General features: G+C 42.6%; 2 protein-coding genes across 5 annotated transcripts in view; both read left to right on the forward strand.

The window, feature by feature from the left end:
- LOC136625979 (sorbin and SH3 domain-containing protein 1-like) overlaps positions 1-15,965 on the forward strand; it is a 227,220-nt gene extending 211,255 nt beyond the window's left edge. Inside the window, exons 35-36 of the mRNA XM_066600632.1 lie at positions 3,346-3,458; positions 8,879-15,965. Of these exons, the coding sequence (XP_066456729.1) occupies positions 3,346-3,458; positions 8,879-8,946 (181 nt within the window). The 3' untranslated portion in view covers positions 8,947-15,965. The remainder of the gene's footprint in view (positions 1-3,345; positions 3,459-8,878) is intronic.
- A 9,689-nt stretch (positions 15,966-25,654) lies between these two features.
- Positions 25,655-26,677, forward strand: part of PDLIM1 (PDZ and LIM domain 1) — a 55,018-nt gene continuing 53,995 nt past the window's right edge. The window contains exon 1 of one of the 4 annotated variants that reach the window (XM_066600633.1): positions 25,655-25,928. In XM_066600633.1, the coding sequence (XP_066456730.1) occupies positions 25,833-25,928 (96 nt within the window). In that variant the 5' untranslated portion in view covers positions 25,655-25,832. The remainder of the gene's footprint in view (positions 25,929-26,677) is intronic. The other 3 variants (XM_066600634.1, XM_066600635.1, XM_066600637.1) reach the window with 3 other exon arrangements.

The raw sequence follows: 26,677 nt of genomic DNA on the forward strand, positions 1-26,677 counted from the left end.
CACAGGTTACAGCAGGGAGACACTTTATGATCAGCTTATTTTTAAAGCAACCTTCTAGTTTCGGGACAAAATTTTGTCCCGAGACCAAAGGGAAAGGGGGTTTATCACCTGTGGTTGTTTGTGTCTATTGTCCCTCCAATCTACTGATTCCTGGCCTAATTTTCAGTCATCCAATATGGCTGCTACAATTTTCTAACTACTTAATGCACACTGTGCACTGCTCTCTGATTGGCGAGTGTCGATCATATGAACAGTTCTGGCAAATCACAGAGCAAGTATAGTGCATTGGTAGTCTAGCACTACCAATGTACTGTGGGGATTAAATAGAAGATTGTGTTGGCTTGGAACCATCAGATCGGAAGATGGCAGAGAAGAACAAATGCAGGTAATGTAACCACTTCTACCTCCGGTACTGAGACAGAAATTTGTCCCAAAATCGGAGGGTTACTTAATAACAAGTAGGCATTTCCAAAACTGAGAACTCCTTTCAGTAGGTGTCCATCGATATCGGTGTGTGGCTTGTAATGTTTCTTTGCAATACTTTATTTCTCCTGTGATAACACCAAGTTTGTGCAACTTGCAGTGGTAGGACCTCACTGACCAGCTGGGCCCAGAGAGACCCACAATGTAGTAAGAGCAAGTAGACAACGTCTTAAAAGGCAGCAGAAAACTAAGATTTAATATTAAAGGGAACCTGCTGTAGGTTTCATGCTACTCCAAATCTCTGGCAGCATAAAATCTGAATAGGCACCCACATTACAGAAAGGCCTGTCAATGCAGCCAAGCTGGATGGGTAGAAATTGGCAAGGCGCTGCCTTGATGACTTCTCGTTGCTGAAGTTTAAAACTATATTTTCTCTCCGACATGAAGCAGTCAGACCCCCACTTATCAGAAAGATTTCCCCCTACCCACGAGGATAGGAAATAACTCCCAAACCTCGCATAACTACTTTTAATAACTTTCTAGTGTGTTTTATGACATATAAATATATTTTCATTGCTGCTCAGAATTACTTATATTGTAGTAGTCTACAACTTAATTGTGGGCACACACCCTAAAGATTACTACAGCATTCCAAAGCAGTTTATCCAGCATGCATATCGGATATGTACAATTTCCGCAACAATAAAAAAAAAAGACATGATGTCACCCTAAATGCACTGACCTTTGACCGCTTTGTGAGATAGGAAATACCACTGGGAATCAGTCGCTATGGCATGCCTTTTCTTAGCCTCCAGCACTGCTCATTCTTTCCATTACCTACATGAGTACAAGAGGAATGTGTCTCAGCGAGTTTGAGGGGATTAAAGGAGAGGCAGCCTGGAAATGTTAGATGTTCACACAGCTGCCTGGAGGAATTCCAGATTAGAAGCTTTTCAAGTCATCATTCTTTACTGGACAATATGTCACTACTGAGATATGAGATGCCTCAGCTATTTGTGGGAGCTCCGCATTGTGTTTCATGTGGCCTTACTATCTAAAACCCATGTCAAATTCAAAGCCCGTGGGCCAAATCTGGCCCAGTTTGTCATTTTTTTGTGGCCCATGATGAGGTCTAGTCACAGAAGGAATAAGCTTTGACAGTCCTATCGAGGCATGCTCCATGGTAGGAAGCTCGGTGCTAAAGAGGTGGAAGGGGAGAAACACCATAACACCAATATAGTGCATAAAGCTCCATAGCCACATTTAGGGCTCATTCACACGGGTGTATGCAGTTTTGGTTCATGAAATACGTAGCGTTTTCACAGACCAAAGTGGGTATTCACTGCATTATTTAGGCGGTTTTGTGATTTTTTTTTTTGTTTTGTTTTTTGTTTTTTTTGGGGTATTTTTTGTATGCGTATTTACTACATTTTTTACATGCAGAAAAAAATACGCAACAAGGTCACATAGATTTCTCCTACCTTTGTGCAAAAATACACAATGAATATGCACATATCATGTGTATTCACTGCATATTTACACAATCCCATTGATTTAATGGGTAATTTTGGTCAGTAATATGGACCAAAATAGGACATGCTGAGGTTTTTTTCACACACATAAAATACGTCCGTGAAAACATATGTCGGAGTACCCCAATGCAAATCATTGGTGTTTAAGCTGTCTGTATTAGGTGCATGAACAATGTGCATGTAATACAGAGCGCAAATACACCCATGTGAATGAGCCCTTATAAACGGCCCTTCAAAGACAACCATAATGCTGATGTGGCTCTTGGTGAAAAGGAGTTTGACTTCCCTGGTCTAAAACATAAACTGGTCAGCTCTGATCATTTTCCAACACTCAGATTACATTAGACTTGACTAGCTGGTTACATAACGCCATTTCCATTGCCTTATATACATGCTGGATCAATTTTTAGCGATTCAGACATCGCAGATCAGAATAAGATGGTGAAAAGGCTCAACACTAGACACATTAAAGGGGCTGTCCAGTTAGCAAACAACATTCCCCCCATACCACTAAGTATGCTAAAATAATAAAGTCAGTTGTACTTCTCCTTCCTCTGCTGCAATCATCAAAGATGTAGCCTCACCGTCGTCCTGTTTTTTGTTGTTGAAGATGATGGCATCGGATACCATGTGATGCTGCAGCCAATCAGACTACAGCCTCATCGTTCTGAACTCCTAGCATCATGGCGCCCAGGATGTGAGCGCTGATGTCAGAAGAACGGGCACTCATGTTGCAGCCTCCGATTGGCTACAGTAGTCACATGATATCCGGTGACATCATCATCCAAGGCAAACACCAGGAGGACAGCGGGGATAAAGTGCTGAATCACAGGGGCAGAGAACGGGTAAGTACAGCTGATTTTGTTATTTTAACCGGACAACCCAGTATTAGTAGGGTTATATGCGAACAATTCAAACCTTTTCAAAAATAAAAGAACTACTAGTAGAAGGAAGCCAATGTGGCTCAACAAGGCTGTAAGGGGGGCAATAAGTGAAAAAAGGAAAGTATTTAAATTATTATAACTAGAAGGCAGCGAAGAAGCGCTAAAAACGTACAGGGGAAAGAACAAATGATGTAAGGAAAAGATCAAAACTGCCAAGGAGGAGGCAGAGAGACTGATTGCCAAAGAGAGCAAAAATAACCCTAAACTATTAATGCTCAGTAGTGATTTTACTCATAATACACATATTATATTTTTAGCGAACCTTCACTGTACTTCTCAAAATGTCATTAGATCATTAAGTGGCTGCTAATGCTATCAATAGTGTGAGATCCCTTCTCTTTATATACATATAATATTTGCTATTATGGTCTTTTATGTCATTTACTTTCCTTTGTGTTATTTACTTTTCACCTTTGCTACATTGTTTTCTCTGCTTTCCATCCTAGGTTTACCTATCAGGCTTTGTACAGTTACTTACCACAAAATGATGATGAGTTGGAGCTCAGAGAAGGAGACATTGTTGATGTGATGGAGAAGTGTGATGATGGTTGGTTTGTAGGTAAGACTTCTCACCTCAAATACTTTAACATTTAAGATTATTTTCAATGTAACCTTAGCTAAACAGGAACTTAAAAGGGTTGTCTACACTACTTTTTAGAGTTTTTATTTAGTTACAGGATAGGAAATCATACAATTTTCTAATATAGATGTATTTAAATTTCTACTCTGATCCCTCTTCTACCGATGCAGTGGCCTCTATCGGTACAGAAGAAGGGTATAATCCTTGGACTGGACTGTCCAAAGTAATGGCTGTCAGTCATATGACACTTGGTGTTCAATTCAAACTGATCAAGTGTTTAACAGATGAATGGTAGGTTACTGATCTGTAGAACTCCCACAGTTTTGCTATCTGCAGCGTCATCATTTCTCAGTATCTGTAGAGAAGCAGCTCTTATATTGTCTCCCTGTCTCCTCTGTGTGGTGCTTTTCTTTTTGAGTTGACTTTATCAATAACATGAGAACATCGCCTGGAGACAGTTGTGTATTTTTGAGTAGTTGGCTTTATTAACAACAGCTGTTAAGGAAAATACAGACACAACTATCTCCAGGTGGTGTCATCATGTTGTTGTCAAATGAAAAAGAACACAGAGGAGACAGGGAGAAAATATAAGAGCTGCTTCTCCACAGAGACATGATGACGCTGTAGGCAGTAATACTGTGTGAGGTCTGCTGCTCAGTACTCTACTAGTCACCTGTTAGATACCTGATCAGTGTGAGTTGAACACCAGGGGTAACATGACTGATGACCATTACTATAGTCCATGGACTATACCATTCTACTATTCAGATAGGGGCCACTGTGCTGGTATTAGAAAGATGTCAGCAGAAATTGAAATAAATGTATATTATAAAATTGTATGATTTCCAATTCAAAACTGAATAAATAAAAACTATAAAAAGTAGTAGAAAGTGGACAAGCCTTTTAAGTTATGCATTGTTTTTCTTCAGCTGAAGTTACCTAGGTGTGCACCCCACAGACTTACCTTCAGTTACATATTGTGGCCCTTCCTAGGGCTTCACAGTTTGAGGTCTTTGTGTTACATGGCATGATCATGCTTACCTTCAAAAGTAAAGTTTCTGAACAAAGCAGAAAAAACACACAAGTCAAATCACTTAGGATGGTCATATACATTAGATAGCTGTTGGTCCAGCTATGTTGCCCAACCCTCGATCCCACCGTACTCTTAAATGCTTGGCTCAAATCAGCTGTTAACGTGTTCTGAATGTAGAAAACAGCGAAGAAAGCTATTGCCAGACACCTCTGTCAGCAGCCTGTTGGCCGAGAACAAAATCTGGTTGCTGAAATCCAACTGCCTGATCTTCTTCATCTCCCCCGATATCTACTATTGGAGGAACAGACTAGAGGCCCCCATGCATATTAGGTAATCATACGGAGAAACTTAAAATGGGCAGATGTGGCCAATAGACATTTAATGAGTATGGCCAATCTTACACTCAAGATTGTATAGCAGATGTAGCATTTTTTCCGGTCTGGATTGTTCTCTACAATCCTGCAATGTATGGATACCTGCCTCTTCCTTTGTTCTATAGTTATCTGAGATAGACCTTTATGTTACCAACTTATGTACGCAGCTTCAGACTCAGGGTGCTTTTAGATGGAATGATTATTGTTCTGAAAATCGTTCAAACAAGTGAAAGTGAACAATAATAATTTAGTCTAAACGCGACAGAATGACAAACGAGAATCATGCGTTTCTCACCTGTCCATTTTATGCAGGCATAACAATCATCATTGGCGTGTTCACTTCTCATTCCGTTTGAACAGTGCTCATTCAGTCTTTCACATTATGTGAAACAAACTCCCAACCATCCACGACCTCTTCACCACCAAGCGTCTAAATTTACTCACCCTCACCGAAACCTGGATTCAGCAGTCCGATTCTGCCTCCCCCACAGCATTGTTCTATGACGACCTGCAGTTCTCCTATGCTCCCAGATCTGATGACAGGTGGGGCAGAGGAGTAGGCATTCTCCAATTGCCAAACTGCACCTTCCAGGTTATTTCCCCAGCTCCCTCCCTCACCATCTCATCTATCGAAGTACACACCCTGTGACTCTTCCGTTCATTCCCTCTACATGTCGCAGTTATCTACCAGCCCCTGGGCTCCACTCGCCTGTTCCTGGACCATTTTGTTGCCTCCCTCCCCCAGTTCCTGTCCTGCGAACTCGCAACCCTCATCCTCTGTGACTTCAACATCCCCATTAACAACCCCATCTACCCATCTGCCTTCCAACTTCTAACCCTCACCTCCTCCCTCTGCCTATCACAACTCTCCAACTCCCCCACTCACAGAGTCGGTAACATTCTCGACCTAATCTTCCTCTGCCTCCCACTTTACTAACTCCCCCCTCCCACTTTTGGGCCACAATCTCCTTTCACTCTCAATTAGGCACCCTAACATCTCCTCAGGTCCCCCATCTATCGTACCTCCATGAACCTCCAGACCGTCCACATCCAACAGTTCGCCAAGACCCTACAGTCCTCCCTGTCCCCCATCTCTCCTCTCAAGCCCCAACCTGGCTGCCTAACATTATTCCACCACCCTCAGACGTGCCCTTGATGAAGTGGCACCCCCGTGACTAGAGCCGTCAACCACAGCCCACGACAACCCTGGCTCATACCCCAAATGCACTTCATCCGGCGGTGCTCCAGATCTGCTCAATGGCTGTGGCGTAAATCCAAACAGCCTGTGCACTTATCCACTTCAAATTTATACTTAAAACCTACAATCTTGCCCTCCACCATGCGAAACAAATCTATTTCACCTCCCTCGTCTCCTCACTATTCCACAACCCCAAAAGACTCTTTGACACCTTCTACTCCCTCCTCAGCCCCAAAGAACAGGCCCCCATGATGTACCTCAGGACTGGAAAGCTAGCCACACATTTCAAAGAAAAAAATCGAAATTATCCGCAAAACATTTCCCAAACATTGCACAGCTAGCCCTGCTCTCGGCCTTTTCAGCACTGCACCCATCACTCACTCAGTATCTGTACTCGAACCAGTGACAGAGGAAGAAGTCTCTAGACTGCTTTCTGCTGCTCTCCCCACCACCTCCACTAGCGACCCTCTCCCATCACACTTCCCTCGGTCCCTCTCACCAGCTGTCATCAAACATGTCACCACCATCTTCAATCTCTCCCTGTCCTCTGGTATTTTTCCCTCTTCTTTTAAACACTCCATCATATCCCCTCTTCTAAAGAAACCGACCCTTGGCCCGACTGATGCTGCCAACTATGAACTTATCTCTAACCTCCCCTTCATCTCCAAACTACTTGAACGCCTGGTCTTTTTCCACCTTACTCGCTTTCTCTCTGACAACTCTCTCCTCAACCCCCTACAGTCTAGTAGTTTCTGCGCCCTCTATTCGACCAAAACCGCCATCACAAAAGTGTCCAACAACCTGCTAATGGCCAAGTCAAGAGGCAACCACTTACTACTAATCCTCCTTGACTTGCCTGCTGCATTTGACACTGTCAACCATAACCTCCTCCTTACTATGCTTCGCTTTATCGGCCTAAAGGACTATGCCTTCTGCTTATTCTCCTCCTGTCTCTCTGACCACTCTTTCAGCATCTCTCTCTCTGGCTCTACTACCTCGCCACTTCCTCTCGTTGTCGGGGTCCCCCAGGGCTTGGTCCTTGGTCCCCTTCTCTTTTATATCTATACAGCCCTAATCGGGCTAATTATTCGCAGATTTGACCTCCAACATCAGTTCTATGCTGATGACACCCAGCTATATACCTCCTCTTGTGACATCTCTGCACCTTTCCTCCAAAACATCTCCGAATGTCTGTCCGCTGTCTCGAAGACCTCATGCTCCCTTTTTCTCAAACTTACCCTCTCAAAAACTGACCTTCTCCTTTTTCCACCATCTACCAGCCGACCTTCCCCCAACATCTCTATATCAGTAGCTGGCACTACCATATCCCCCAGACAACCAGCCCACTGCCTACGGGTCACATTGGACTCGGACCTCTATTTCACCCTCCGCATCCAATCTCTGGCCTGAACCTGCCACCTGCACCTCAGGAACATTGCAAAAATCCGTCCGTTCCTGACCATGAACACGCTAAAGACTCTCGTTGTTGCCCTTATCTATTCCAGACCTGACTACTGCAACTTCCTGCTCATTGGCCTTCCCCGCACCAGACTCTCCCCTCTCCAATCCATTCTAAATATGGCAACTAGACTCCTCTACCTACCCAACTGCTTCTCAGATGCCTCCGCACTATGCCAGTCGCTACACTGGCTTCCCATGTATTGCAGAGCTCAATTTAAACTCATCACCCTCACTCACAAAGCTCTCCATGGTGCTGCACCACCATACATAACCTCCCTCTTGTCCATACATCACACAGCCTGCACACTTCGCTCTGCCAACACAGTCAGACCAGACATGCCCCTAATATGAACCTCACATGCTCGCCTCTAGAACTTAACCAGAGCAGCACAGACCCTCTACAATGCTCTAAACCAAGACATCCGGACAGTCTCTGACGCACGGAATTTCAGACGTGCCCTAAAGACTCACCTCTTCAAAGAAGCATATCAACTCGCCTGACTTAGTCCACAACCTCAAATTACGCCCACCATGTACACTCCCTGCCCCACATCTCCTGTACCACTCCACCCAGTCCTGATTGAGCTCCCCCATGCATCAAAGTGCTACGGAATAAGATGGCGCTATACAAATAAATATTATTATTATTATGATGTGAAAGACTGAACAATACTAAACAATTCTCGTTGAATGAGTCAATGGGGAATCTTTCTGTCCAAGCATGCTGTACAAGAGCGAACAAGCTAGCGGTGACGTCACTCACAAGAATCTGTGCAAACAAGAATCTGCTTATCTAAAATGAGCCATAAGCCCACCAGTGGAAATGATCTCATATGCTCACCCTACAACTACAGTATACGCACGTCAAATGTCAACTTTAGAAGAGAATGTGCTACTGGTCCATATAGTCTCCTTATAAGCCATAGTCTGAGCTATAGATATTTCTCTCGACTTCCTGTCAGTAATTCCATTGGAGAACATTATGCCTCTCTTCTCCTTGAAATTATTGATAAAAGGGAACAATTACTTCCATTCAGCTACTCAGCAAATGGAGAGAATAGAGAATTTACAGTAGGTTAAGGGTGCTAGTGCAGAACGTTAAGTGCCGCCGCTAATGCTATTGATTTACTGCTAAATGCCAGGCTGCGTTTGCACTTGTCATTGTTTCAAGATGCAACCCAGCAATTAACAGTAAAACGCAAGCGTTGCCTAAGACAGGTAGCACTCATGTAATAACACCCTTAATTCCTTTATTATATAAAAAAATATATGTGGAATAATTGCAATAAAATGCCTTCATTATTATATTAACTTTACTTTCATCCTGCTACAGGTACATCGAGAAGAACAAAGCTGTTCGGCACGTTTCCTGGCAACTATGTGAAATCAGTGTTTTACTAAAAATACAGAACACAGCTACCGAATTCTGAAGCTACTTGGTATTATGCTACATGAAGGCCCTTGCTGAATGTATTAGTTATGTGGTTCTACACAAAGAGGTTTACATGTGTCAGTACTGTAGGAAACGTACTACTCGAAATTTCAAAAGGCAATGAAGAATTAATCAGCCATTGATTAGTATATTGTTGCCTTATGGTCCTTTTGCTATAGTGGAGAATCTAGCATTTGATACTTGTCTTGTACTGAAAGTGTACCTGTCTCCTACACGTAGTGCAAGCGGCCGTTTTGTAAAACTGAAAAGTTTTTATATTTCTTTGATATCCCTGGCTCCAGTGAATCGATGCATAGATAAAGTCCAGCCAACAAAGTGGCTGCATGGATTGCACAAGGCAACAAGTATTTTATTTTCATAGCAATCTGCAATTGCAACCACTTCTATTAAAACAGAGTTTAATATATTCTTTTAACTATTGCACTTGTATAATATAAGTTACATTGTATCACAGAGTAACAGTTTACTGTGCCCATGCTTTACACCATTCGGCAACCTGAGGTTCACCGGCTAAAAGCTTGCAACTCCTATAATGCTCTGCTACTATACAATCTTGACTCTTGGAGTCCATTTGCGCCAGACAACTTATCATTGGAATGAAGGAATGAACGAATGATGTCAGAGTTCGCTAGTTTGCACTGTTTATACAGACATCATTGGCTCATTCAAATGAGAAATCATTCACATGCACTGTATAAGTGAATGAGAATGACTGAAGGATTGGCATTTAAACCTAACGATTAGTGAATGAGCCAATGATGATTTTTATGTCTGCATAAAAAGTGAACGATTTCTCATTCGTCGCCTGCGATTATTTTTCATTTTAGCTCGTTTGAACGATTTTTTTTGAACGATAACGTTCCGTGTTAAAGGGTCTTTACATTAAAGGCTGGCAAGATATAGATAGAAGAGTCACACATCATACAACTACAAAATCGGTAGCTCAGCACCAAGCGGTTGCATAATTGAACTTACAGTACAATAGAAATGCAAAAGTCGTTATAAGAGAATGATTAGTAATTATTCTTCTGCCATAGTTCACTTGAATTAGAAAACCCTGCATTGGAACGTTTCAGTTCCATTCAGCCTTTGCAGTGATTATTAATGGTCATTAAGACGGATAAAATCAATATATTTAAGTGAAATTGAAAATCACATAGAAGCTGTATGTGCAGAAAGGATATCAAGTGGTCAGCTGTACACTGTAGGTTACTGGTAAGATTGCGTAGATGGGTAATAGTATACAGTATATATACAAAAAGGAAACAACCAATTACTATTCAGTCTATTGGATCCCTGCACTTATTCATCCTAGTTCTTGATTTTTAGCCAGATGTTCATAAAAATGAAAGTATTACATAACTTTAGAAGTATTCTGTTTCTAAACCTAGTAGATAATGTGAAATTCAAAGTATTGAAGAGGGTTAGTATTGTAGGTAGTGACAGTTTTTAAAAGAGGGTCTCTCCAAACAAGGGTAAGCAACTAGAGAATACTAATCTTTAAGCACCCATATATAATAGGGCAATGGACCAGTCAGGTGGGGACGATAATGTGGGTAGCAGTCCTGTTGGATAGGGGTATAATGCCCCTTGATCCCTGGGAAACATCTGCTCTTACGTCCCTCCAACATCATGTACATGGAGCGCTGGGGCGTATAGCTCATGGCCACATGACACCAGTCCAGATAGGCTGTAGAATTTTTTTAATAAGTGAATGGTCCTATTTGCAAGTTCTGTCCTTAGCTGCGTCATAATCTGGTGGTTGTGCGAGTCAGAGCTAGGTGGGTCCCCGGTCGCGTCCCTCAGTTTCAGCAGCATGTTTTTTGGAAGCAAACCACTTCTCGTAGAGGCTTCAGTGTTCCCTATTTTGCAAGCCGAACCCCGTTTGGGTAAATGCTGGCCAAATACTGTGCAGAATTCCCGGGTAGACCACTTTTCTCAAGACAGCCTAGCTCCTAGCATCTCTTCCTCTTCTCATTTGGCCAAAGGTGCTTCATGGAAGTCCCTCCTACTCCTCATGAGAAGGATGCTCCCCAGCTCTGACTCCATGCCAATTTCTTAAAGAACTACAACAAAAAGTAAATCCAAACAGTTAAGGCACTCAATATGACCGTGTAATTGGGAGCTAGAGGACTCCGTTACACATACGCGCTAGGTGGGTTGAAGGCAATAGTTAAATGAGAATATTTAGAGAATTCACATCCAACAGATCTGCTGAAAAGATGGTTGATTGTGTTTTGGGTTTTTTGACCATTAGTCTGCAATAGTATGTGTCCAGTGTTTTTGACAGAGCATGTCTAATATTTTGTAGCTTTGCCTATGGGTCTTCCATTTGCTCTGTAAAGATGTTACATCTATGGCCCCTTCACATGAGTGGGCAATGCCATTTGACGTGTTTTGAGAATATCCACAGCACACCACGTAGAGAATGCCTGTGACATGTGCCATCCCTCAGAATCCCTCAGCATTTGAAATAATACAATGTATCTGTTTGGAAATATCCAATGGCACTGGCCTCTTGGATGGTGCTGTGTGTGAGTTTGTGTCCTCACTGCCCATGGAGCTTCAGTAATGTCAAGCACAGAGAAAAAGAACCACAATACAAACTTTACTAGATGTACAAGATAAACTTTTATCTATATCACGGAGGTTTCATGGAAACACATAGTGTAACAGCCTTTCAGATAGACTCCTTCTTCAGGTCAAATGCAAGAACACCGTGATACAAAAAATCTGATGGAAAGCAGAGCCGGGTATGGCTAACTTCTAGCACAAGTCCATGTTATTGGAAGTGTCAAGTACGCATGTCCAGAAGGCAACAGAACTGCCCACAATGTTTCTTTAAGTTAGCAACATGCAAGCAACAACCCAAAGGGCTACAATATGCAACTGATATCCAGTCTGAATTTAACTACTGAATCTCTTGAAGACCACTCACACATGCGATGCCAGTAGCCCATTGATTTGTATTGGGCCACTCATACATGCTTTTTTTGTAGCGCGTATTACTCACGTGAAAATCGCAGCATGTTTTATCTTGGCGTATATTACGTATGCATACACGCCCAGATAGTGCTTGGTGTTTGGCAGGATGCAGCAATTACGCATTTCATTGTGTACTTGCTCCGTGCAAGAGATTCACACGCGGCACTCCAGCACACATGGCCGTTTGAGCCCAACCTAAGACTACACTTTTTAAGTTACAATGATCTAGAAAGGCAAGTGGATGGTGTAGAAAGGAGAATGCAGTTTTGTATTCATAGTCTATCATTTTGCTCTGCAGGTGCTACTCGAATAAATTGACAGGGTTTGAGTGTACAGATCATACAAAGTATATTGTTGGAAATCTAGGTTTAAGTTTGTGAGTACTTCATCTTATAAGATTATTATCACATATTATATGGATCACCCAGTAATTATTTGGATGAGTCCGTCTCTTTTCTGAGTGCCATTATTGTCTGATTTCAGTACAGTAGTTTTCGAAATATGAAATACTTCACATTCCCCTCCACATTTTTTGTAAAAAATGTTCTCTTGTCTCTCTTTAAACTGAAATTACTTTTTCGAGGGCTTGGAGATCAATTTACCTCAGTTGCTCAAAGGCTGCATTACATGTGAACACACAGGAGTGGACGCCGCGCCCGCAGTCCACCTGTTATTCATGTTCTGTTAAATGAAAATTACCTTCATAGACTATATCAGACACGCTGCATGAATATCCACACGTTACTCTGCCATAACTCTTTCTAAAGTGGCAAATTACTACTACCAACTATGATGGGGTTAGGTTGCTTTCACACCTGCATTAGGCACCCCTATTCGGAGGTTCCGTCGCAGGTTCGGCACAAGATGCCAGAAGCAAAAGTCCCGCATGCAGGACTTTTTCATCCGGTAAAATGCCAGATAGGTGAACTGAGACTAAACTGATCCCATTAAAGTCAATGAGGTCTGTTTGCTGCCGTTCAGTTCCATTATAAGACGGATCTGTTCAGCCAGCGGATTTCCCTTCCTGCTCCCATGACGGAACCTTCCGCCGCAGATGTGAAAGCAACCTTAGTTAAATTGGAGAATTGTTGTACTATTTGTAATCATTGGAAGGCTAGAAACCCTACTCATATGATATGTCATCCTTTGTGGTTAATCAAAGGTATTAGGGAAAATATCACCCAACTGGTAAAGTCACCTACGGCTGCACCTTTTTCAGTCTGCAGCCTGAGTATACAGTATTTGTGAGAATGTAACATAACACTGAGGTATGAGGCATTGAAGAGTGGTTTGTTCTGCCTATTGCCGGCTGCTTCTATGACTTGTAGATCGCAGGTACACTTTCATTGTAACCGAACTAGTAGAAGCTGCAGAATGTGAACCATATCATATCTCTTGCTAGTTTTCCCGTGATTTGTGGTCATGCTCCATGTAAGATGGCATTTCCCTGGATCATTTGGCATTATCTAGGAACTTTTTAGGATATGATGCAGAGACTTTGAATCAACCATGAGTACTATCAGTATTTCTCCTAACATGACAGTCATTATATTATATGTTTACCATCAATTTTAGTTTACATTTATAATTTAGCTTTTTTTCACGTCTGCGTTCAGGGGTTCCATCATGGAAGCAGTGAAACAGAATCCCTGTTGGGAACAAATTTGTCCTGTGATCGAACCAAACAGTGCTGGATGGACCACATTGACTCTAATGGTGTCCGCCAGCTTCTTTTCTGCCTTTTCTGCCATTTTCCTGGACAAAATAGCGCATCTAAATTGTCCGAGATCTTAGGACAGATCTGTGTTGGAGGCTTTGGTGCAGATGTGAACAGAGTCTAATCTACATACACATTTCATACCTCGCAATACTTACCTTCCACTGGTTTTGATTTACTGCCTGTATTATAGTCCAGAGCTGCATTCACAGTTCTGCAGAGCTAAACTCCCTCAGCACTCCCTGCTGGCTCAATGTCTGCATAAAGGTTGTTTTAGTACTTTTCATGATGATACATGTAATATTTACACAAGGACTATACAGTAATTCCATTTACAAAAAGATCCCATTTACAGCTCCACTGAACGATTATCATTGGACTCATCTTAAACGCTACCAGCGACTGAATGATGAACGATAATTAGTTCACTAATCTTCGTGGTTCAGTTTAGACCGGCATAAAAATCGAGCAACGATTGGCCTATGTAAACAGGCAATCATTCATCTATGACCAACTACCTGTTTACTGTGAATGGAGGCGGGCTCCTAGAAGAGCATGCTCCTCCTCCATTCAGTGAATGACCATCACTCTTGTGTGGAAGCACAGGAGTGTAATCGCTGGAACAACTGTTGCAAGCGTTCGATGATCGTCTGGACTAAAGGGACCCATATTGTTTTTTGACAATATCAACAATTGTTTTCAATAACAGCAAAACTATGAATGCAGCTCTGGACTATAATTCAAGACTAATAAGTAATACAATGTTTGTACAAACTTGCTAAGTACTTTAAGTAACTTAAAACCATCTATCAACTGTAAAGTGGTGGTTGAGATAAACCTACTTTTTCAGGCTGCCTTTACGTCAGCGTTTGAACCTCAGTTCGGAGGTTCCATTGCAGATCCAGCACAAAGTACCAGGCAGCTTAGCAGAAGACCAAATAGACCCTATTATAGTCAATGGGGTTCGTTTTGGCACTGTTCGGTTCCATCATAAGACAGACCAATTCCACCATGGGATTCCCCTTTCCTGATTCTCGAATGGAGCAGGAAACTGGAACCCCCGACATAGGTGTGGAGCAGCCTTAGTCTACATTTGGTCCCTGAGGAACCATGAATGAAATTACTTGTATTCTCCTGGGCAAGTGAGGTATCTATCACAACTGTCTTCTTTTTTGTCTTCTACATATTGTGCCATGCAGTATGTAGTACAGCAAATCCTATACAATACTTCTTCTCACATGACATGATGGCTCCGGTTTTAGACAGTCGAGAAAAGAAAATCAGCTCTGCCAAGTTGGCTTTCATGACCCAATCACATACTGTACACACATGAAATGTTTATTAAAAAACCCTGTAATTACACTGTAAGTTTGCACCTTGCAGTGAAAACCAGATCTAGAATGTTCTTTTGTCATAATACGGTATATTTAATAATGTAAGATGACTATTTTTTGCTGGCGCTTTTCTACCGATTTATTAACAAAGCTATGTTGGCATGACTAGCAATATGTTTTGATAAATATACATAAATATATATATTATGTGTTCCTAGTACTAAAGATTATTTTTTTTTGCCATGTTACGTACACATTGAAATGGTTTCTAAGAGGTTAGTGACTGTAAATATGTATATTTGACTTTGTAAAGAACATGTACGTTATCTTGTATAGAAACAAACAAAAAATTTAATTTAAGTGAATTTGACCGAAGAAGAAAAATTTGGGACAAATGGACGCTACTTTTTTAAAGTTTAATTTAAATGAAGGAGATTTGTATTAACTTCATCAGGTGGGTCTGATGTATAAAAACGAGTGTAAACAAAGCAAACAATCACATCACTGCTGTCATTTTCCAACATGCCTTAGAAATATGAGAGCTGCAATCTGATTGGTTGCTTTAGGCCACACCTCCAATTTTTTTCTGCACTAGTTTTTTTGCACGAGGCCCAGTGTGTTTAGCACAAAATATCTAAAACACAATTAAGACAAGACACTGACCACGTTTTTAAGAAAAACTATTAATTGTTTTATTAATATTTTAATCCAGCAGATACATTTAAGCCACAGTATTTAGAACTATGTTAAGAATTGGGAACCACACAGTAACAAAGCGTTTAGTCATTACCTATTGGACTCTATAGTCGAGAACACATACATCATTATAGAATGACCACTTTGCTCCTCACTTTAACGTAAAGTTATGTTGTGTTGTTTTCTTATTGCAGTGCATTATATTTTGAATCATAATAAAAGAGAGCATTCAGTACGTCTGGGTCCCTTGATGTTCTTTAAGATGTAATGGTTAACCAAAATTAACACCGGTGTCTGATTTATCAAAAGTAACAGATTATTGTGAGAACATAAAAAGTTAATAAAAACACAAGGATGGAAATATATTAACAATGGTTAAAGCAAACCTGTATTATTGAACATGTAGTCTTATGCGGGCTGACTACATAAAGCCGAAAGAGCTGAGCAGATTGATATATAGATGTTATTTTTCTTAATTTTTATTCCTGTTCATTTTGGGATTAGTAGTCCAATGGGCGGTCGTACTGGACATTGACTGCTATTTCTGTGTGTATGTAAAATGAACAAAAAGATAGACTTCTTCTGCAAATCCACTGCTAAAGAATGACTATTCGATCATGCTGCTCACCTTGTTTGGCTGTGATTCCCATAGTACAATATGTGTCTTTGTAACACTGTGGCTGCTGCTCGCTCCTCTGCTAGGGCTAGCTGGAGACCAGGAGGATAACCCAGATGAAGAAGTGGGAGCTGTAATTGGCACATACCACAGATTAGGTGAGTAAGTTATAAGCTGCTTTATACACAGCGGAGACCAGAGACAATGCGTTTCCCAACCATACTGACCCCTTCATCAGCTAAGCCACCACTATAGTTGTGAATGAACTGACAAAGGAGCCAGTACAATCCCAAAACCTGTTTTCTTGTCTCCGCTGTGTTTTAAAGAAACTCAAACATACATACCTTATCCGTGGTATGCATACTGGTACCAGCTGGACTTCTAACTCCAGAACGAGCAGGAATGAAAATTAAGGAATTAAAAGTTATACTGAATCTTTTCCTACAAAACTATATGTCAATCTCCTCCTGCTCTATAATGCTGCCTGTACGACTTCAATAGCTATCGGCTGAACAATAGTTCATTCAACAGCTATCTCTCCCGACTCCACCACACACATAAACTCTCAGCTCAGCTGACCATTCATGGGTTTTGTGAAGAAAGCCGCAACGAGACATATCTGGCAGTGGCTTATCCCTAGGATGGACCAAAGCATTGAGTGTTGAATTAAAGGACTCACAGTTAATCTTCTTGTCATGAGTTTCTGAGGAACTAATTTTGAAGGGGATGAACAATATGACCACACTTTGTGTTGTCACTTTTGCAAAAATGGTCGCCATAAGAAAATGGAAATACCAATATCTTTGTAAGTAAATAAAACATAACTTTTGTTTGACTAATATTAGGCTGATTACATATTTTGGATGAAAATCCCCTTTTATCAGGAGTGGAATTAACACAATGGGAATAGGTGGAGGTATGGTTGCTATGGGTAATACCAACAGAAGAAACGTACAAATGCAGCGTCTGAGGAGCGGGCCCACGGCCGAGGAAATAGCAGGGTAGATTTTGGGCCTTGTCATGGGGCTCTACCATCTCCTCCCCTGGGGGTAGCACGGGACCCCTCCAAGTTACCGCTGGGGGAACCTACAAAGGGAAACCCAATCTGTGGTTTACCTCAAGTCCTTGTCACTCATGATGCCACTGTTCCGTCCTCTGTGATGAATCCATTAGATTACAATAAAGAGTCGACACACAGACTTAACGTTTCAGAACTAAAGCAGGAATGGTTGGTAGAGCTCGTTTACTTGAAGTTTGAGTTACAGTGCAAACAGATTACATCCACCATCAGGACACTTAGTGGTGTGACAGGGAAGTTCTCTCGGGTTGCTCCAGAAGATCCGCAGTCAAGTTATCTGTGTGACACTGTTCCCGGAAAGCTCTCTCTCTCTCTCTCATTTGCATAATCGGGCTGGCCAAAGGTCTGGTAAAATTTGGTATTCGATTCTGTGAGACCAACAAAAAGTAGACAGATAAGAGTTGTCAAGCCAGATCTGGATGCCGCAAAGTGAAGAGTCCACTAGGTAGGTTCAGGTTTCAAGTTGAAATCACACTAAGCAAACGGGAAACAAACCCTTATAACAACACCTATAACCAGTATTTAACTAGTATTTTTGCCAGTCTATTCACATTTTCAATACCTAGTCATTCATACCCATTCATTATGATTAAGAAGATGTATTTACACACAAAGATGATCACTCAAAAGATGGCTTTTGAGCGATCGTTTTTCATAAACTAGTACTTGGTACTAATGCCTATTAGTACCAATTAGTAGTGTGTGAGCCATTGGGAGCTGTATTCAGGGAACACACCACCCACTGTTCTCTGAAGAAATTCCCTTTGTTTTGCCGCAGGGCTGACAGATGAGACAATGTAATCACCGCTCCCCGGGCAGAACACAGCGTGCGCTCCTTCATATTAGCTGTTCTGCCGAATGATGGATTTCATGCTGAACTGTAATTCATCATTTGGCAGAAAAATGAAAGATGGGCACATTTACAGGCAACGATTATTGCTCAAAAGATGGTTTTTGAGCGAATTTTGAGCAATAATCGTTGTGTCTAAATGGGCCTTTAGTTGGCAACCATATGCTCTGCCTTAAGGGCTAAAGGAGAAAAGAGACAACTAAAGCCTGGACAGATAAGTGTAATACCATAAAGGGGTTGTCCAGTTGTAAATTATTGATGACTTATCCACAGGATGGGCCATCAATAGTAGATCGTCAGGGGTCTGCCATTTAGGTTCACCTTTGATGAAGCAGACCATTTCATTCCCACTGCAGTGGCCAGGCTTAGTATTACAGGCACAGTTCCTATTGAGAAAATACATCAGCCTGGTGAACAGCTGATCTGTGGGGGTCCTGGGCAGTGCACCTTCACTGATCTACTATTTTAGAATTGGACAACTCCGATTAACTGTCCTTTTTTCTATAGTAACTAATCAGTTTTGCTTCAATATTATCATGCAATCTAGCATTCGTTGCTATGGTCGACAGCTATTTTTGTGCTGAGCTCATTTTGATACATATATCCATTTGAAGCTTGAAAGCATAGTTGCCAACAGTCCTGGGAAATGACCAGAAAGGAGGCCAGGCTTAAGTAAATTTTCCCCAAAATAGATGGTTTGTGAAGCAGTTCTGGGTGGTCCCAGTTATTGGGCTTAAATACAATGAAATGTGTTGACAACTACATTAAAGAAGCTAACGAATTAACTGTTTTTAATATAACCATGTCTAAATATGAAAGATCACTATGCCAAAGTTTATTGGCTTTTGCAATGCTTACTGCCCCGGTTTATTAGTGAAGTAGGCAATGCGTGAGCAGTCAGAATATGCTCTGTACTGAAACTACATCAGTTCCTGTCCCCAGGGGTGTAACTATAGGGGTTGCAGGGGTGTGGTTTTACTCAGGCCCAGGAGCCTTAGGGGGTCCATAAGATCTCTCTTCTTCATATAGGGAGCTCAGCACTATGAATAAAGCATTATAGTTGGGGACTCTGTTACAATTTTTGCATTGGGGCCCAGAAGCTTCTGGTTACGCCTCTGCCTATCCCCAATGTGCCAATGAGCTTGTTTCTCTATCTTATGTTTATTCCATGCTATAGAAATGATTTGATGGCTATTTCCTTATTAAAACACATTTGTATAATCATTACTTGAAATCTTTTTTTTTTTTATAGAAACCTCAAAGATCTGTTCTCGCCGAGCTTCTCATTTACTTACCGTCCACTTTATGCCTATCATATTACTGAGAAAAATGTCAAGGAATATACCACCTGGTGAATGTATGAAGGACAAGTAATGAAATATACGGATACTGATTGATTAAAGAAGCATTCCAATAGTTTTGGGGGGGGAGGTGGGGGTCATTTAGTCAATAAATCATAAACTGGGTAGTGTTGTTAACAAACTCCATCATTGCTTACTATTACCGCTGCTTCTTGAATTTCTGCATTCTCAAACTTGGCTTTCCTTCCCTTTTTTTCTTCCTTTGTTTGTACTAGCAATAAAGCTTGTTGTGGGAAAAATACGGCGGGCTCTAGAAGAGCGGTGGTGTGATTTGATTTTATTTTTCATGAAACAAAGTACTAAATGTGGAGAAGCAAGACACAACAGAGGTTTTTCCTGATGAAGTTGAAGTCAAGTACAAAGACTGTAACCGGGGAATGGAGGCGAAAGAAGGGTGTTGAGGCTTGCGCAGCGCCTATTTTTAGGGTATATTGATGTGTAGCAAAAATGCTGTGGATTATCTACAGCAGAAAATTTACAGCATTTTACAGCATTAACCGTGTGGACAAGATTTGAAGACCGGTCATCCATATGCTTCATTAACAATCCACAGCATGCAGTATGGATTTTAAATCCACAATGTTCAATTTATACTGCAGTCTTCACCTATTCAAATAAGAGGGTGAAATCAAAGTCAAAATCTGCGCCAAAAAAAGCTTGAAAATCTGTTCTATATGCAAATTTTGTCACAGATTTTCTTATGTTGCGGATTTCAAGCTTCACAAGGCTTGAGAAAGGCTTTCTTTTAAAGCAGAAACGCGTCGCATGTGGATAAATAAATTGTTGTATCTATCCTGTTGCCACGTCTGCGATACTATTGCTGTCTGGTATTCAGGGGTTCCGAGAACAAGGCACCCCTGTGAAGTAAGTGCTTGCCTTTATACCTTTTCTTTCCTACATGTACACCGGAGCGCTGGTATTTTCTACTATTTGTACTCCCTAAATATATAAAAGATAAAAGCTTTAAATATAATTCATTAGACCTCATGAGAAACCGTATCTGTTTGCAGACTCACCACAGATTTTGCCTGTGGCCTATGGAATATTAATTATGTTCTCTAGTAATCACAAACTTATCATCTAGCTCTTTGTGATAAACTTCTGTCAGGAGATGTGCTGGCATCATCATTAGGCTAGGCTACAATTGCTTATTAGCTCTCCAATGAGCTCACAAATTTGCTGAAAAACTCAATTGTATCACACGGGTGTCACTGAAAACAAAAGAAGGCCCACATAGGGTCTCCTAGATCAAAAATTGCTGGCAGCCAGGCAAGCAAGCACCCCTAAAGCCAGTTGTACAAGCTCTGGCCACTTGTCCAGCCAAGACACCTAGAGGTCAAAAGGGCCAACACCATGTGCGAGTACAACCATGCGGAAGCTGACATACTGTTGGACCATTGTGGATAAGTCCTGCCTGTGACTATCATTCCTACCCTGTGCTATTGCTGCAGGATGCGACAGGCAGAAAAAACTATGCCACATCTCTGTTAGATTTTCCCTGTCACTACTGGTGGTGTTGCTGTGGTGGCTTCCTTCTCTTGTGCCATGAGCTACAGAGCTGCATTCCATTACGCATGCATACTTGTGGCAATGGAGAAATGCTCTGATCAAGCTGCTTAACAGTCTGTCCTGATACTCCTGCATTTTGAAGTCCCCCTCCATTGCTGGAATGAGATTTGTAATTTTAGCCTCAAAGTGCCTAAGGGTGATGGCTCATATTCTTCGGGGTCAGGCCTAAGAGTGTCCTCCAGCTGGTCCCACTACCCATGTATAGCTGGGGTTAGTAATGTATGAAAGGATCATTGCGTAGCCCCTTCTCCTGCCTCTGACCTATACTATCCCTCTGCTCTTACTCCTTCTTCTGCTCATCCCCCTCAATGCTTCCCCTATGGATGAAAGAAAGTGTTGGAGAAGAGTCTTGCCCAACGCTACCCTCCCTGCAGTGTTGAGTAATGGCGAACTGGCCAGACAGTTGGGAAATTGTTATCCCTTCCTCCTCCTCCTCCTGTGACAACGAACCGTCATTGTTCTTGAAACCCTGTAGCGTCTTTTCCAGCAGGCAGACAACAGGGATAGTCATTCTGATTAGTGCATCATAACCACTGACCATTTGGGTCGCTTCCTCAAAGCAGACTAAAATGACACATACGTCTTGCAGCCACTTCACAGGCGTCGAGTGACCAACCACCATACAGCGCCTGCTAATGGCCTACACTATCTGGTACTGCTGCTGGCTTAGCTTTTGCAGCATATGCAATGTGAAATTCCACACGTCACAAATGAGACAGGTGGTAGCATGAACTATCACTGCACCTCCGTCAGATGAGAGGCGGTTGGGTGTGTAAGCTGAAAGTTCAAACACAGTTTCCTGGCCTTTTTCCAGCACTGGGTGTAAACCTGGGTAATTGTTTAGGAAGTGCTGCACCACCAAGTTTATCACATGGGCCAGGCAAGATATGTGTGTGAGATTGCCGAGCTGAAGAGCTGCCAACAGGTTGGCCCCATTGTGATGACCTTGCCTGACTTCTGATTGTGAGGGGTCAGCCACATGTCAGCCTGGGTCTGTAGAGCCACCACCCACTCTTTGGCTGTATGGCTGCTCTCCCCTAGACATATGAGTTTTGGGACAGCATTTTGATGTTTACCATGTGCACTGCTGTATGGAGGTCGGATTTTGTCACATGCGGATATCTGTGCCGATAGGAGGGGACAGACAAGGATGAATGTCCCACAATTCTTGGACCACCACTTTCGGCTTCATGTCCTACCTGCAGGACATTGACCCAGTGCACTATTAAGTATATGTAACACCTTCAGCCATGCGTGCTGGACCACATGTCTGTGGTCAGCTGCACCTTGGCACTGATAGCACTCTTCAACCCCAGGGACTTGTTATCACTCACATGATGGTGCAGGGCAGGCATTGCTTTTAGGCCAAAGAAATGGTGAGAGGGTATCTGGTACTGTGGGTTAGCATGGAGCATCACATTGTGCAAGGTAACTTTGTCCACTGGCCTGAAGGGCAGCATTTTCATTGCTAGCAGCTGAGCAAAGCTTGCATTCAGGCTCTGCGCCAATGGATGGTTGGGTTGGTATTTTTGTTTTACATTCCCATAGCTGGGGGATGGAGGGCTGGCTGCTGACTTGTGATACGTTAGAATATGGGGTAGATGTCAACTTCTGCTCTCCGTTTCCCATTGCTGGCTTTGAAGCCTGCAGCCTAATTGTCAGTTGCGGAGGATAGGCCTGAAGTAGGCATGGTACTGCCTCTACATGCTCAAAGGTTACTGCATGAACAGGGAGGGAGATCGAGGAAGAGGGAGCTATTGTTGTGGAAGAGGGAGCAGGATGAGGCTGACTCTTTGCCCTCTAGTCCAGTTAGGCTCTCCAAGGCAGCGGTTGGTGGAAGTTCATATGACTGTTGAAGTTGTTCATGTTTTTGCTGCTTTTTTACAGCTGACCACTCTTCTGTCATCACCTGCGGTTTCAAAGTCCTGTGAGTAGGCCTAGCTGTGGGCCTGATGTTGGCTCTGCTGTGATTAGTAGTAGCTGATGGTGACGGTACAGTCCTTATGCGACACCCTACTTCCTGTCTTAGCATGATGCTGCCTCACAATGTCCGCTTCTTCCTGCTCCCCAGCAAGCTGCTATCATGACTCTCTCTGTCTGTCAATGTTGAGTCAAGCACCTCATCTTCTTCCTCTTTGTTGTCCTCCTTCTCCCCAGTGGACGCTATTTCACAGTGAGCATCGGGAGCTGACACCTCATTTTCCGCATCCCCCTGAGTACACATTGCCTGTGGAGGGCTGACTGCATGCACTGACATCACCGGTATACACTAAGGTTGGAGCAGAAGCCACTACTCTGACTCCTGTGTAGTGGCTGGTGCTTGTAACTGCAGCTGCAGCTCTCACTGAAGTCAGCCAGCTCACCACACCAGGGACCATCCTTATACCCAGTGGAGCAGACAATGAAGCAAGACTGAGCATGTGTGACCTCCCTGGAACATTTACTGAGGTGGACACAAAATAGAAACAGCAGGTGGCGCTATTCTAACATAAATTCTGGAATATCTGGGGCTAGAAAGATTTTTTTAATTTGTGTGAATACAAAAAAAAGTTTAGAATTATCTGTTGAAATTACCTGTAATTCTTCATGGGACAACTGCTTTAATAAATACCCCATTAGCCCTAAAGGGGTTTTGTCATTACAACAAAATCACGTCCCAGCCCAAAATAAAACAAGAAGGCATACTCCCCTGTCCTGGAGCCCTGGGACACAGCTGAGAGTCGCCGCTGGTATCAGCAGCAACCTCGGGGGTGATGACCCGGCGGAAGTCAGGTGTCATCTGCTGCCAATCAGAGGCTGCAGAGGAACTGTACATATGTCACTATATTTGCTCATGGTAAACATGTACGATGACACTGCGGCCTCTGATTAGCCGCAGATGACGCTGGACTGCCAACCTGAAAGTCGACGCCGGTACCGGTGGTGGCTCTGAGCTGCGTCCCAGGGCTCTAGGATGGGCAAGTATGCCCTCTTTTTTTATTTTAGGCCAGGCCGAGCAGGTGGACGGGGTTTTAGGACTTATTTAGACGACCGTCTATCGGCTGTGTTTTCACGCCGAGCCGATATACGGTGTCTTTGTCTGCAGGGGGGAGGATGGAAGAGCCAAGAGCAGGAACCTAGCTCCTGCCCCTTCCCCACCCCCTCGCCACTATTTGTAGAGGGGCGGAGAGGAGGCAGAGAGGGGGCGGGAGCTCAGTTCCTGCTCCTGGCTCTTCCATCCTCCCCCCCTGCAGATGAGGACGACGTATATCGGCTCGGCGTGAGAACCGAGCCGATATACGTTCATGTGAATCCAGCCTCAGGCTGCCTTCACACTTGCGATAAAATAGCCCGATTTTCGCGCAATGCGAGAGTGAGTGAAAACGCTGAATTATGAAACCAATGATTTTCAACAGTTTAATTCCCATGCGATGTGAAGTGAAAAAAAAAATCGCAGCATTTCCTATGTTTTTGCCTTTTTTTATTTTTTTAAATCTCCCTTTTTTTCCTATAGAGCCTCCTTTTTATCGCATCGCACAAACTTGCGTTTTTCGTGCAGGGCATAAACAGTAGAGACTACTATTGACTTTCGTACGATTAAATCATGGGAGGCAGCATTGCGAGATTATACTCAGGAAGAAGCATCGCTGACGCTGAAAATCTCGGGAACGAACAAGCAATTTTGCCATGATTTTCTTGCGGCAATATCGCTATCACCATTGTGAAGGAGCCCCCTAGTCATGCCTCTTCAATGGAAAGCTGTGTGACAGATTATACATTTATACTTTTGATTTTATGTACTGTATATTGATTTCAATGGGTTTGTTCACACGTCTATTTTGCGTGCACATCTCGGTTGCGCAAAAATAAGCGGTATGCTCATTTCTCCTGTGCATTTGCGCAGGGAAAAAGCACATATTAAACTCATTACACTAATTGGCCATTGGCATGCGCAAATTACCCATTACAAAGCACCATTGAAAAATAAGCCCTCACGCATCTACGTTGATGGATAAATAAAAGAGTTAGGGTTTTTTTTTTTAAAGTGAGCAGGAAAAAGAAAAATGAAAAAAAAAATTGGCCGCATCTTTACGGGGTTAATGAAACTATAAAGTCGAGTATATGTTGATGATTTTTTTTTTGCCTTTCCTCTTATACAATAAACTGTTTGCAGATTGCACAGAATTTAGCGACTGATATTTCTCAATTTCCCTGATGATGTCACAACCCCTCCAGCTGCTGAGCTCCAACTCTATATAGTCTGATCTCTGCTGCAGGGGGCTTTGTAGGTGCAGCATTGACTCCTGCCTAATCCCATGGAAGTATAAGGGAGGGCAGGAATGCAGACCTAAGTAAACATCCCCTTAGTTTGGGATCCCTGCTCTTCCATACAAGGAAACGGTGTAGTGTCAGAGAGGGGAGGGAATGTGACGGGGCCATCCCAAAACAAAGAGAGTTCCATACATCCCCTGACTTTGTAGAGCCTCCTCGCTTTTGTATGGGTGTTCCTGGCTGTCAGACACCACACCCTCTGTGCTGGAGGCTCAGTAATCAGGAAAAGCTCCTGCTGCACAGGGACATCCATAGCTTGTGCCTGGAAGGAACTGAAATAAAGGAAACTTTCACTATATAGTCCCTGGAACTTCACAATGACATCCAAGCGCATCACTATTGAAGGACCAGCTCCTTGGGGATTCAGGCTTGTGGGAGGAAAAGACTTTAAGGAACCTTTAACTATTTCTCGGGTAAGTGTCTTGTCTAGTTCTAACAGCTGTGCCTGTCTATTGGTTTCAATAGACTAACTTCGCACTATTAGCTGCTTATTCTTGATAGCGGAAAGTGAGATTATAAAAATGTGGAGTGTTGTGTAAGTATTCTGAATTTCGTAATCTAATCTGTATACGGCCACCCATGCAAAGCTTAGGTTACACTGCAAACACCTGGCTACTATACAATGCACTGACAGGGTGAGGAAGCTTATAGTATTAGCCGGCAGCACCCAACTTTCCTGGCCAAATATTAATCGTTGCAGTCATCACCTGAGAAACCGCTAAGAAACATATTTGTAAACAATTAGAACGTTAAATTGGAATTGCAACATTCTTCAAACTGGCTAATTAATGACAATCCACTGGGGATGACATTTATAAAATACTAGTCGGGATAAATGTCTTCTAAATGAAGCCCCTCATTGTGGTCTTCAGCTCCGCAGGTATTTAACGTATTGTGATAATCGCAATGCATAACTCGGCGTGAAGTCTAAGCAACTGTAACTAAGTAGTTATGTATTTACTACAAGCGTGAACGCTAGATTTATGGAGCTCTTGCGCAACTTTTTCCACCATGTGCGCCTGCTTTAAGGCACGTCAACATGGCTTTCGCATTAGTAAACTGGCAAATGATAGTAAGGGGTGAGAGCCTGTGCCTGCAGAATATTCCTCTCCGGAATAGGCGGGCACACCCCTTAGATGGTGCACTAGTGTAAGGCCTGTGT

Source organism: Eleutherodactylus coqui, chromosome 4, assembly GCF_035609145.1.
Source record: "Eleutherodactylus coqui strain aEleCoq1 chromosome 4, aEleCoq1.hap1, whole genome shotgun sequence".
Classification (NCBI taxonomy): domain Eukaryota; kingdom Metazoa; phylum Chordata; class Amphibia; order Anura; family Eleutherodactylidae; genus Eleutherodactylus; species Eleutherodactylus coqui.